The 14024-nt window shown below is 35.5% G+C and overlaps 1 protein-coding gene across 1 annotated transcript; it reads right to left on the reverse strand.

Annotated features, from left to right (window-relative positions):
- Window positions 1-1250: 1250 nt before the first annotated feature.
- On the reverse strand, window positions 1251-2721 carry LOC107839769 (pentatricopeptide repeat-containing protein At4g38150). The gene has a single exon (XM_016683396.2). It carries the CDS (start codon window positions 2472-2474, stop codon window positions 1527-1529), a length of 948 nt encoding a protein of 315 aa, XP_016538882.2. The 5' UTR covers window positions 2475-2721; the 3' UTR covers window positions 1251-1526.
- Between the last annotated feature and the right edge of the window lie 11303 nt (window positions 2722-14024).

Genomic DNA, 14024 nt, shown 5'->3' on the forward strand with positions numbered 1-14024 from the left:
AGTCAATTTAAAATGCAAGTATAGAAATTGGGGATTTATCAATATAAATAAAGGGAGAGGAAATTGATACTTAGTAAGAATTGAAATTGAGGTTTAAGAAAAATAAAATTTAGTATTTTTTTAATCATTTCATTAATAAGTTTGTATTTTGCACTCTGCGTCATATCTATACTAGTAATTAATAAGTACAAAGATTGAGTCTCCTTCTTAAATTAAAGAATATTTGAGTTTAGGATCTTCTCGAAAATAACCTTTCTAACTCATTTTTGAAGTCGTGGTACACCTATCTTTCTCAAATCTCAAGTAATAGTATAAATTGTGTACATTCTTTCTCAAACTTCATTATGTGAAAATACACGGATTATATTGTTGAGCATATCTTTGAAGTCGTAGCTTATATTTGTTTAAAATTAACATATAGAAGATCGTAAATTCATACGCGTTATTTCAAGGACTAAAAAATTTCATAACGAGGAGAACGGTTGAAAACGACTAGAGCAAATATTACAACTCGACATTCTCACCTATTTTTCAAACATTCTCGAACTTAATCGTTGGACAAAAACAATCACAATCTGTTCCCCTCCTGTGTTTGATGCTGACATTTTGTTTCCGCAGCTTTCTATATAAAATTCAAACAACACAATTCAAATTTTTAGACGATTATCTGGTAAATATTGAATGTGTCATCACTTCAGAGAAAAGAAAAGGGGCAAACTGTAAGCTGAGTATCAAATGTATCCATCTTACTTTTTTCTTCTCTTCCTCTTAGTTGGCGTTGTGTTGTCTTTTGCTGTTCCGGAAGTAGGAGCGACGATTGTGCTCCATTAATCAGCCAAGAGAAAGATAATCTTGTTGTATACTTTTCTTTCGTCTGAACGTCTTCACATTTACACACAAACCCGGTGTGGACAAATTCTAAACCTCATGCATGATGTATATGTACCATGTGCTCTAATTATCAATTTTCAGTTTTCACCACTAATTAGACATCTTGGCTACGTTTGTGCTCAATTTTCATGATGAAGTTTTGGAATTTGGAGTCACCAGCTAAGGAACTGGTAGCTAAGCTTGGTGGAGTACATCAAACTAAAGAAAAGAACATCATAAAGAAATTTTAGTTTTGGTGATCAACACATACAGCTAGGTCCATGCTAAAACTTTGGGAGCTAGGATAAAGCTTTCATGAGTTTTTTCTGTTCGAAGATTTCGTTCCTGCATTCTGGCTCTTGGTAGTAGCAAAGCCCAAAAACTAGAAAATCAAGATTTCCGCAAACACAAAAGTTCATCGCTTGTAATAAGCTGTTTCCATATGACAAATACCAAGAACTTCCCTACTAATACAATCTACGGAACAAAGTTAACCAAAAAGTGACCCTACCGAATGAAAAATGTGTCCATGTAAATGATCAAGACCTCGCAAACAACAAGGCTACTTCACCATATGGAGTTTGGAACTCAAAGGCAATCGTTTTATATATAAGATCGTGATTGGATCCGATATGTTCGGCAAAAACAATCATCTTTTATTTGCCGTAGAAAACCTGCATTATGGTCCTATAAACTAATCCTCTTTTACTCTTCAACACCTCTCTCATCTTGCTCTCTTCCGGCACGGCGCCTTTGCTCTTCACTATCTCCAATAACTCTTTCCCTTCTTCCTCCATCCCCGCCTTCACCAATCCTTCGAAACAACCCAAACACGTAGCTGCATTCGGCTTCATTCCCCTTTTCTCCACCATCTCCAACACGTACTTCTTCGCTTCTTTCACAAACTTCTCTTCTCCGCTCTCCGCCAAAGATTTGATCATCACGCTGTATGTATAAGCATTCGGCAGCACCCCAGATGACAGCATCCGCAGGTACACCTTATGAGCCTCCTTGGTCTGTCCTGCATTAGCGTACGCCTCGATCACCGCTGTATGAGCCACAACATCTGGCATTTGGTTCCTGTCCTTAATCTGAGAGAATAGCTCCAACGCCTCGTGGGTCAACCCGTCCTTAGACAATCCGTCGAACATCTTAACTGCACTGTTGTTTAGCCCATCTGAACGCATCTTCTGAAACACTTCTTGTAAGTTAGTTGGATCTTCGGGTTCCTCGATTACTGGTTTCTTGTTAAATGGGTCGTATGGTGGTGGTAATTTAGATTTATCAATCTGTTTAGTCGTTGTTTTTGCTACCTCTTCCGCCTCAGTGTCGGAGTCTTCTGAATCAGATAAAGAGAAATTAACTAAAGTGCTTCGCTTCGGAGGAGCTGAAGTTGAATTATTTGAAATGGGTGTTTCTTGGGTAGTAGTGGTGGTTGAAAAAGGTCTGCTTAGTAGTGAGCTGATTGTGGAAAGTGAAAAAGAAGAAAATGCTTTGGGGATTTGGGATGGAAAAGAGTGGTGGAAAGGAAGGGCATAGGGGGGAAGAAGTCGGCGAAGAGGTGTAGAGACGGTGAGCAATCGGACAATGGTTGTTCTGGCCATCGGCGATGTGACGGAATATAGAACCGTGAAATGTGAATAGCTGCGAAGAGTCTAGAAGGTGGCCCTTGCTAAATTGTATAGTTTTCTCATACATATGAAAATATCACCGTCCGAAAAATTATCAAAATTCTTCTAATTTATACAATGCTACTAAATGTGCAAACTCAATCTATGGTTCATAAATAATATATTAAAATGTTCTAAGGTGCCACATAATGAAAATGATTTGATCTGTATCAAAATTGAGTACATCTCTTGCAAACTAATCGATAGAAATAAGGTAAAACCCATTGTTGGCCTCTTAAACTTGACATAAATATTCACTTAGGCACTTCAAGTGGACGTTGTTCATTTTTGACACCTCAAGTTGTCATAAACTGTGTCACTTTAACACCTTTTGCTGATTCAACAAAAAGAGTGTATCACACTCACTTTTGGAGGCGCGGCAACGCCATTTTAGCCCATTTTTCATTTAATTTAATTATCCTCTTTCCTATTTTTCATCCTATATCTTCCAACCTCCATTAATGGAGTATCCTACATATTTCAACCTCCGTTAATTTTCTTTTGTCGATTAATTTTCTAATTGAACACATGCCTCCTATCCTTCATATTTTTTAATCATATATCTGAAATTCGAGAAACTATTAATGCGGATTGAAAATATGTAGGTTAAGCTTGAAGATCTAGTTTGAAAATGTAACACCCCGTACTTAATTACGTGCATTAGCCATTGTTATATTTGTTGGAGTATATGTATTGATCCTAAGTTAGGTATATATGAGTTTAAGTATGAGTATTGATTATTTTGAGATGATTTTAAGTGTATAGTTTAATTATATGTGTATAGGAATCGACCTTATTTATACCGGAATTTGCCCGTCGATGGTTCCATACGAAGGTTATTGAATAAGCTTTCCAACGATATAAAGATTTTCCAAAAACGGATAAGTTTCGGATATAATCGAGCACGTTCGAAACTATAAAACGGTGGCCGGAATGTTGTGAACAGTAAATGTGCAGGAAAATTTCCTGCACACAAACTACTGAGGCCTGCCAGTTTTTTGGGTCAACTTTGAACGATCATAACTCCCTCAATATAATGAACTGGGAGAGCTACCACATATCAAAAGAAAGATCTTTGAGTCTTCTTTCCAATGAAATTGGTTTCATCCAAATCCAACATCTAAGTAAGGAGTTATACTCGTTTTACTTCAGCCTCTCAAAACAGATTTTTAGGGTCAACTTCAAACGATCATAACTCCTTGTACAGGACGAACTGGGTGGCCTACTTTATATATAATGAAAGTCCTTTGAATTATCTTTCCAACGATACCAATTTAACCCAAATCCGATATCGGAGCAAAGAGTTATGGCCGATTTACTTTAGCCTATCAAAACAGTCCACCATGGACAGATTCGGATTTACTTAAAATTTTAAGGGCAATATGGTCATTTTCCATCACCTCATGAACGAAAATTGGTCATTATATACATATACTTAGCCTCATATCCATTATTTATCATCCATTATTGAAGAATAAGAAACCCTAGCCTAATTTCAACTCCAATTATCTTGTGATTCAACGGTAGAAAATCCAAATTGATTCCGTAGTTGTGTTCACCGTCTCGAGGGCTTCGAGAAGCACCCCTTATTTGTGCCAACAGGACTTCGAAATCAAAAGGGTCATTTTATGGTAAGGATGTAAATTATGTTGGTGTTATTTATATGGATATGTATATATATGCATGTGAGCATAAGAAGTGTGTTATTTGATTGTTGTTGAAAGATGATTGGAAATGATGTTGGATTATTCTTGTGCATGGTTGGATTATGTTGAATTGTGAAGGGATTTGGTGTGATGATGTGGTATTGAAATGATTATATATATATACACACACATAAACCTATTGTTCAAGTTGGTTTTTGGAATGCTTTGCAAATATTGGTAGTATGGAATTATGGAAGAGAATTGTGGTGTTGGGTTGCTAATACTAGATGCCAAACATTTCATTGTAGATAAGTGATTTGTAAAGGCGGGAAGTTGTGTTGAATTGGTATCCGAATCTACAACGAGGTATGTAAAGCATACTCTAACAATGTTCCTTGGCATGAAAACACCAATGTTCCATCAAGTAAGATTCCGAGGTTGTCCTAAAACATGTATTGTTCTACGTTACCAACGAAGTTGTTTCCATCCTATAAAGTGTCAAAATGTTCATTGATATACCAAAAGGCTCTTATTTCATTGTTGTGCTATTGATGATTCTGAAACACATTGTTGATGTACCAATGAGTCTTTATTACATCGTTATTAAATAGAAGGTCTATTACTTGGTTCCTATTGATGTATCATTGTTTCAAAGTATCAAAAATGTGGTGGCGACCGAAATAACAATCTCAAAGATTAATTGAACTAAGTGATGGAAGTTCTCTCTTATCGGGTGGTATCCCAGGGGCATAAGCCTAGCATGGGTCGATCCCTATTTATGTGTTTATGGGTGGTATCCCAGGGGCATAAGCCTAGCATGGGTCGATCCCAGTTGATATGTACTGGAGGCAGCCTAATGGTCACAGTACAGTACAGTAATGATTACAAAGACGATAAGAACGAAGGTAAAGTGATTGAACAAATACAATGTACAGGTTGTCACAAGTTCTAGTAAGTGTGGTCCACTCCTATTACGATTTTTTCACTTGTTTCTGATTTCTATTGAGCTCCTATATCATATGTGATTATTTACAGCTTTACATACTCAGTACATATTTCGTACTGACGTCCCTCACGGGGGACCTGCATTTCATGCTGCAGGCACAGGTACCTCAGCTCATACACCGCACAAGTAGGAACCAGGTCATACAGCTATTGTTGGTGAGCTCCAGTTTGCTTCGGAGCTTTCCGAGTCGGTTCCTTATGTTTTGTTATTGTACATGAGTCATGTGTGGGCGGGGGTTTGTCCCGACCCTAGTTATGTCATGTATATCCTAGAGGCTTTGTAGACATAAGGAAGGGTAAAGTCATGGAAGTTTATATAGTGATGTTATATCTGTATATGTGGTGGCCCCGACGGCCAAGTATTATATATATATATATACTTGCGCGTGTTGTGCTGATACAGGTAATTAGATCCTTCTATATGCAACGAAGTGCTGTCCAATTTTTGGTGAAATGTAAGTGAAAGTACAGATATTTGAACGGGTTCTCCCGGGCCTTCTCGGCTTCGGGTGCCAGTCCGACCCGATGGGATTTTGGGGCGTGACAGAAAATTTCTTGTTTATTAAATTCTTGGTTGAATTTAGAGAATACTTAGATTAATAGTGTTATTTTAAGTTATTTTAAGTTCCCAAACATCAATGTAGTTGTATATGAGTTCTTTAGGGGAAAAAAAGGGCTTCTTTCACCCTCAACCAAAAGAATTAGTTTAAGAGAATAAACCAGATTCGGCAAAAGGTAATAGTTCAATCAAACATGTCATGTTGGAAGGGTGTTGGCACCTTTTTTCGTTAAATTAAAACATGTTCCTAAGGATTCTATTGCTAAGGTGAGCCTTCACAAGAAAACACAAACAACTCAAGATTCAACCGTGGGTTTAGAAATTAATTGAAGATTTGGAATCTACAAGTCGTGGGCATCTAGAATCATCCTTTAATTTCCTAAATAGAGGTACGTAGGGTTTATCCTAAAAACTACATGGGCTTATCAACACTAGAACATGATTTAAAGATTATCAAGCATGAATTTTAAAGGGGTTTTGGAACTTATGACTTAAATTTCGCATCTTGAGTGTGTTGATGATATTATTGTTTTGGTCTTTAGGCCTTTCCCCCTTAAATTGATTTACAAGTATATGTATATGTATGAAATTGAAATTTAAGATTTGTTTGAGACCACAGATTATGAAGTTCCTCTCTTGTGATAAATTCAAGTTTATGATCTTATTGTGAATGATTTGAAATGCATGATTTATGGTTTTGAAACTAGTTTTCTCAATACCTTAAAGTTTGAGCATGATTTAGAGATGATGAGAAAGAGCTTCTTGATATAATTACACCTTTGTTTTAAATGAGAAAGAGTTGCATGTGAATGAGAAATTTGACATGACCACCTTTGATAAGGGAATTCCTAGCTCGAGACCTTTCACACAAAGCCAAGCACGTGAGTTGCAACGACTCCAAGCCTTATTCACATTCTTGGCCATGTGTGAGGCCCTTGTGAGCCCATCTAAGGGCCTATATTTAATAAAATGTAAAGAGGCCCACCAAGACACCCCAAACCCACCCACTTAAATGCCAAGGGTAATTTGGTCTTTGACCCCCATTTCTAAGTGACTATATAAGCTATGTAATAGGGCTAGTCTTGCTTTAGTTGATTCCTATTATTCAAGAAACAAAGAGTTGTAAATTTTTTACTTTTCTTTCTCATCATTTGGAGAGGCCAAAACCAAATTCTCACTAGTAGAGTGATACTAGTGTTGTATCTTGGCTAGAAACTAGGTTCTTGAGGTTCTTTGAGTTCCTCTTGGTCCAAATAAGAACTTGGTATTGATATTTATTAGTCTTAGGGTCCTTTCTCTTGTTAGGGTTCTTAGATTAATAAATATTGTGTGTCAAGTTTCTGTCTCTTTCTTTGTAAATCTTGTTAACATTGTGTTGTTGAATATAAAAGTCTAGTGAAGCCGTGTGGGGCTTTTTCGATTCACTAGCAATATTGTCTTTGTTGTTCTTGTTGTTAAACTCACTTTTCTAGTTCAAACAAGTGTTGCAAGCCTAGTAAAGCCGTGTGTGGCCATTTTCGATTCACTAGCACTTTGTTGTTCATCTTGTTGTTCTTGTGTTGATTGGAATCTCTTGATACACACTTAGCATTGTATCAACCTTGTATTATTGAAATGCTTAACAAAGAGAGTTCTTTGCATGTGTTTATATGAGGTTTGAGAAAGAGTTTCCTTGAATTGATTTATTGATATGGTAGTCCCAAACTTATGTTTTGAAAACAGAGATTATAATATGTTATTAATGGCTCAGAGATGTGACTTGCAAGTCAATGGTATGACGATACCATAAGTATGTATACCATAACAAAGTATGTTTTCAGTGTTTGAATTTAGAGAATGCATGTTTTAAAGAGTTAAAACTAGGCTTAAAGAGGGTTAGGTGGTTACCCGAAGAAGGTTTGAGTTCAAGTAACTCTTAGCCTAAAATCGTGATTTGCCGATCCAGGTATATTATCTTTACGCTGGCGACGGCCGTGTGGCGTAGCAGAATCAGAGACTCCAACCCTTGCGGCACACTTGGGTTGGAGGCTTCCCCGCCGAGTCAATGGTGGATTTCATATAGCCCGTGGAATTTCAGAGTTATAGGGTATACCACCTAGTGCAGAAGTAAAAACAAAGAATGTCTCAGAGTTCAGATGATTTTCTTTCAGAGTTTTCAGAAATGCCCATAAGATTTCTTACTATATGATATGTTTATGAACTGTTTTTAAATTGTTCTCATATATGTTGAATATAAATTATTATTTTGGATTTGCTCTGCGTACCGGTACATCTGTATTAACCCCCTACCACCCAAGTTCGGAGGCTCAGTCTAAGGATCAGACAAATCAATAGAGTATTCCAGAAAGAAGTGATCCGTGTGGTGGTGAGCCTTCTTTGTTCCAGAAGGCCTGTTATTTCAAATTCTGTTATTCCGTTGTTTTGGTCTACTGGGGCCTTGTCCCAATTTTCAGATAGTTGTCAGATTTTCATGTAGTAGAGATTTCGCAGACTGTTCCAGATGTTGTTAGTGATTTTCGAATTTCATTCCTTATTGTTAAACTTAATCCAGTGTATGATCATGTTTCCGTATTAGATCGAAATTCCACATTTTCTTTTATTATATGAATGTTGTTGTAACACCCCGTATTCAAGTACATGTATTGACGTATTCAAGTACGTGTATTGGTCTTATTTATATGAAATTAATTTTTTTATTTTATTTATACCGAAATTTGCCCGTCGATGGTTCCATGCAAAGGTTATTGAATAAGCTTTCCCACGATATAAAGATTTTCAAAAATGGATAGGTTTCGGATATAATCGAGCACGTCCGAAACTATAAAACAGTGGTCGGGATATTTGGGAATAGTAAATGTGCAGGAAAATTTCCTGCACACAAACTACTAAGGCCAGCCGAATTTTTGGGTCAACTTCGAATGATCATAACTCCCTTAATATAATGAACTGGGAGAGCTGCGACCTTTGAAAAGAAATATCTTTGAGTCTTCTTTCTAATGCAATTGGTTTCATCCAAATCCAACGTCTGAGTAAGGAGTTATACTCGTTTTACTTCAGCCTCTCAAAATAGATTTTTAGGGTCAACTTCAAACGACCATAACTCCTTGCACAGGACGAACTGGGTGGCCTACTTTATATGAAATGAAAGCCCTTTGAATTATCCTTCCAAAGATACCAATTTCACTCAAATCGGATATCGAAGCAAAGAGTTATGGTCGATCTACTTTAGCTTATCAAAACAGTCCACCAAAGGACAGATTTGATATTATTTAAATTTTAAAGGCATTTTGGTCATTTCCTATTATATTATGGATGGGAATATGTGTATATATACATGTATATGAGTTCAAAAACTCATTTTCATCATCAATCATTGAGAAAGAACAAACCCTAGCCAAATTTGACCTTTAAATTACTTTTGATTCAACCGTAGAAATTCCAAAGTAATCCGATAACTGCGTTTGTCATCTCGAGGGCTTCGAACGGTACCTATTATTTGTGCAAACAGGATTGCATAATCAAGAGGTGAATTCTAAGGTATGAATATTGTTTGCCTTTGTTCTTTTCCATATGTATATGCGTGATAGAGGATTATATGTATTGGTTGTTATTGAAAGGTGATGAAAATAGGGTTATGGACTATTTTGCATGGTTTGGTTGTATTGAATTGTGGAAGGTGGATATGGTAATTGAGTTATGGAAGGTGGATGTGGTGATATACTATTGAATTGATGATTATTTATGTCTATGGCTCAATTTGGTTTAATGGATTGGTTGGAAGGATAAATGAATCTAAACTTGATATTGGAGGATATTGTATGAATATGCATGGCATGTGAATGTAATTGGAGTATAAGAGGGTTAAAGTGACACCCTTTATGGTGTAATTAAGGCTTACTACTTAACCACTAGTTTGGTGAATTCAAATAATTGAATTGTGACGTTTGGTCGCTAATACTAGATTGCTATATATGTTCATTGTAGATAAGTAATCCGAAAAGACAGAAAGTCCATTTGGGACTCGTATTGAAGGTTGACAGTTAGGTATGTAAAGCATACTCTATACCATATCTTTGGCATGAAAGTAAACACTTGTTCTATTAAGAAAATTTCCAAAGTTATTCAATAACATGTGATCCATAATGGTTTTGTATGATGTCCTACGTTACCAATGAACTTGTTTCCACCCTACAACATGTCAAGATATTCCAATACTTACTTGTCTTCCAAATCTTACATGTTTATTGCACTAATGAATGCCAGAAGGTATCCGGTTACTCAAACAAGATCCATGTGATATTAATGACTCCAAAACGTTTCATTGATATACCAATAAGTTCCTACTTCATTGTTATGGCATTGATGACTCCAAAACACTTCATTGATGTGCCAATGAGTTCTTACTTCATTGTTATTGCATTGATGGTCTATTTATATGTCTCTTATTGATGTATCATTATTTCAAAGTATCAAAAATATGGTGGCGACCGAAATAACAATCTCAAAGATTAATTGAACTAAGTGATGAAAGTTCTCTCTTATCGGGTGGTATCCCAAGGGCATAAGCCTATCATGGGTCGATCCCTATTTATGTGTTTATGGGTGGTATCCCAAGGGCATAAGCCTATCATGGGTCGATCCCAGTTGATATGTACTGGAGGCAGCCTAATGGTCACAGTACAGTACAGTAATGATTACAAAGATGATAAGAACGAAGGTAAAGTGGTTGAATAAATACAATGTACAGGTTGTCACAAGTTCTAGTAAGTGTGGTCCACTCCTATTACGATTTTTTCACTTGTTTTTGATTTCTATTGAGCTCCTATATCATATATGATTATCTACAGCTTTACATACTCAATATATATTTCGTACTGACGTCCCCCACAGGGGACCTGCATTTCATGCTGCAGGCACAGGTACCTCAGCTCATACACCGCATAAGTAGGATCCAGGATATCCAACTGCTTTTGGTGAGCTCCAGTTTGCTTCGGGGCTTTCCGTGTCATATCCAGTCACTTTTGGTATTGTATAAAAGTTAGTTATATGGCGGGGTGTGTCCCGACCTTAGTTAAACTCTGTGTATTGTCTAGAGGCTTTGTAGACCTAATGTACAGTCAAAGTGGTGTTTTGTTAATAGACGTGATGGCTCCAACGGTCAAGTATTGTATATACATATATATGTGTCCTTGAGCTTATACAGGTGATTATTTCCTTTTATATGTGACATGATGTTGTCCGAATTTCAGGTTGTCATAGAGGTATGTATGGGAAGTATAAGGTTATAAGCTGGTTCTCTCGGGCCTCCTTCGGTTACGGGTGCCAGTCCGCCCCAATAGGATTTGAGGCGTGACAGTTGTGCATGACTACCAGATAGAGTAGGACGTTCGGGCCTTTATAGTTCAGGATGCCCGTCACGGCCAGGCCCTAGTTCGGATCGTGACAGCTAGTTGCTACTTGTGAAATTTCCGAGAGAGTACACCTAAGTATTGGACATGTTTTTAAAAAGGGATGAGGGTAAAAAATATCCCTCTATTTTAATAAAATAGTTAAATTTGTCCTTCGTTATACTATGAGGTCAAATATACCCCTAACATTAGCAAAGTTATTAAAAATACCCTTCACTTGAACACTTTTCCACCATGACAAGATGAAAGCCACATGGAGTGCCATTTAGGTGAGGTGGATGCCACGTGGCATGCCACATCAATATCACTTTTTAACTCTTTTTCATTTTAATTTTTTTTGCTTTTAAATTTTATTGATTATTTAATTTTTTAAAACAGAAACTTAAATATTCAAAAAAATTAATTAAAATTTTTTTAACTGAAAAAGAAACCATCAACTGCCTATTTTCCTTTTCATCTCTAACAAAATAAATCCTAGTCGTCTCTTCGATAATTTGCGGCGCTTTTTTCTCCTCCTTTGTTCAATATGGCTCTACCAAACCAACAAACTGTAGATTATCCAAGCTTCAAGCTTGTTATTGTGGGCGACGGAGGAACTGGGAAGACAACTTTTGTCAGAGGACATCTCACTGGTGAATTTGAGAAAAATACGAACCCACTATTGGTGTGGAGGTTCATCCACTAGATTTCTTCACAAATTATGGAAAAAATCGCTTTTATTGCTGGGATACAGTTGGACAAGAGAAGTTTGGAGGGCTCCGAGAGGGTTACTAATTTATTTTTTTTTAAAAAAGATATCATTGGTTCGCTGGAAGACAGAGCAATAACGGAGATAATTTTCGTCGAACCTAGGGTGGGTTAGATCAATTTAGTGATGTTGGGGCAAAAATCCTTAAGTCCCTAGCAGGAATACACTCATTCAACTCCGATTGACCTCCTCTATCAAATCTCATCCAAAGCCTCGCCATAATTAATCCCTTAAGCTATCACTCTCACCCCCACCCTTTTAGATTCTTGATTCTTGTTGTGCCTGAGTAAAAAGAAAGATTATATAGATAAAATTTATGGGGGTCAGCAATTTTAGGCCATATGTAATTGGATTCTTGTTGTTATTAACGAATGAAGGGGAGAGATTTGGTGTTCGGAACTGGTGGAGAAACGGTAGCGGTCGGAGCTGGTGATTGATTGGTTTTAATGGAGGTTTGATGATGAAAAATGGAGAAATGGTGTTGTTAATGGAGTGACAGTGAATTAACAGTGGTTTTGGTGGTGTTATGGATGATTTTAATCAATTTCTTTTAAAAAAAAAAGAAAAAACTTTAAGAGCCCGTTTGGCCATGAAATTTTTTCTTTTTTTCGGGAAAAATTTTTAAAGTTAGAAATTATGGTGTTTGGCCATGAAAATTCGAAAAATAATTTCGGAAAAATTTTCTGAAAAGGGAAAACAGGTTTTTGGTGTTTTCCAATTTTTCAACTCAAATTTCAACTTTTATTATTATTACATATAAGCCCAATCTTTTAAATTTTTACATAAAACTCTCCTTATAACATTACTTTTTCAATATTACGTATATAACAGTTTTAAAAATAGGATAATTATAATTTCAAACTTAATGTTATCCTAATTAATATATATTTATTTTTCTCTCTCATCATTATTTTTCTCCCTTATTTAATTTTTTCCCTTGTTTAAAACATTATTTTATTGCTAATGATCCTAATTACTATAATATAATATAATAATAATAATAATTTTTCTATTGTGATACGAACGTTTAAGGAGTTATAGTCCTGTAATTAATAATGGATAATCGTTTTCTATATTTATGGAATTAATAAAGTTGTAGCAGATTAGTTTACCACTGCCACAAATTATTCTCATTTTTAATTTTTTTGGAAACTTTCTAGGAAAATTCGTAGACGCTACACCCTCTGCCACAACCTCTGCCTTTTGGGTGAGTACTGTGTGCGCACTGGGTAAACCCCCAATGCAATAGCTTGCAAACCACATGAGGAAGTAAACCGCACTAGGCAAGCCCTGTACGACAGGCTCAAACCCAGAAGACATTGAGGGGGGAATCGATCCCTGGTCACCCGGGTGGGTAACCGCCCTCCAAACCAACTATTATATTTGATTATATATATTATATTGTGTACATCTTTATTATACTATTCAAATATAAATAGTTTATACTATATATATGCGAAAATATAAATCGGTGATACATATTTTTCATAAAAAAATATGTCCAATTTAACAAATTTATACCTTAAATTGCAACTGCTACCTTTACATATCATAATACTTGGTATATTTATACACAAAGTATTATATTTATACCCATAAATGTATAAAGTATTATATTTATAACATAAATATACAAAGTATGTTATATATGAAGTTTATATCATGTATATACCATATACACATATATAAATATACAAAGTATAAAGAAACATACTACGCATATTTACATAAAAGTAATTTATTCACACACAGTAAAATCGTTCATGTGTAAGAAAATTAAAGAAATAAATTAGCGGCACCCTAAAATTTAATAACAACTCATCATTTCCTATTTTTTAGAAACAAAAAATAAAGAAAGTAAATTAAATAAATTTTTAAAAAAATAAATTTGTTTGAAAGATAATATTTGTTACTTAAAAAATAGGAAGCGGTGATCTGTTAATATAACATCCATATTTAAAATTTTCAAATATGAGAAACGGCTATTAATGTAAATATTATATATGTCATAATTGAAATTCATAAAATATGACCATGTATATGTAATTATTTTTATTAAAGTGGCTAATTGTGTTCTTTTTCCGTTAGTAGTTAAATTTTAATTGAGTGATTTTGATA

The sequence above is a fragment of the Capsicum annuum genome, chromosome 8 (assembly GCF_002878395.1).
Source record: "Capsicum annuum cultivar UCD-10X-F1 chromosome 8, UCD10Xv1.1, whole genome shotgun sequence".
Lineage (NCBI taxonomy): Eukaryota > Viridiplantae > Streptophyta > Magnoliopsida > Solanales > Solanaceae > Capsicum > Capsicum annuum.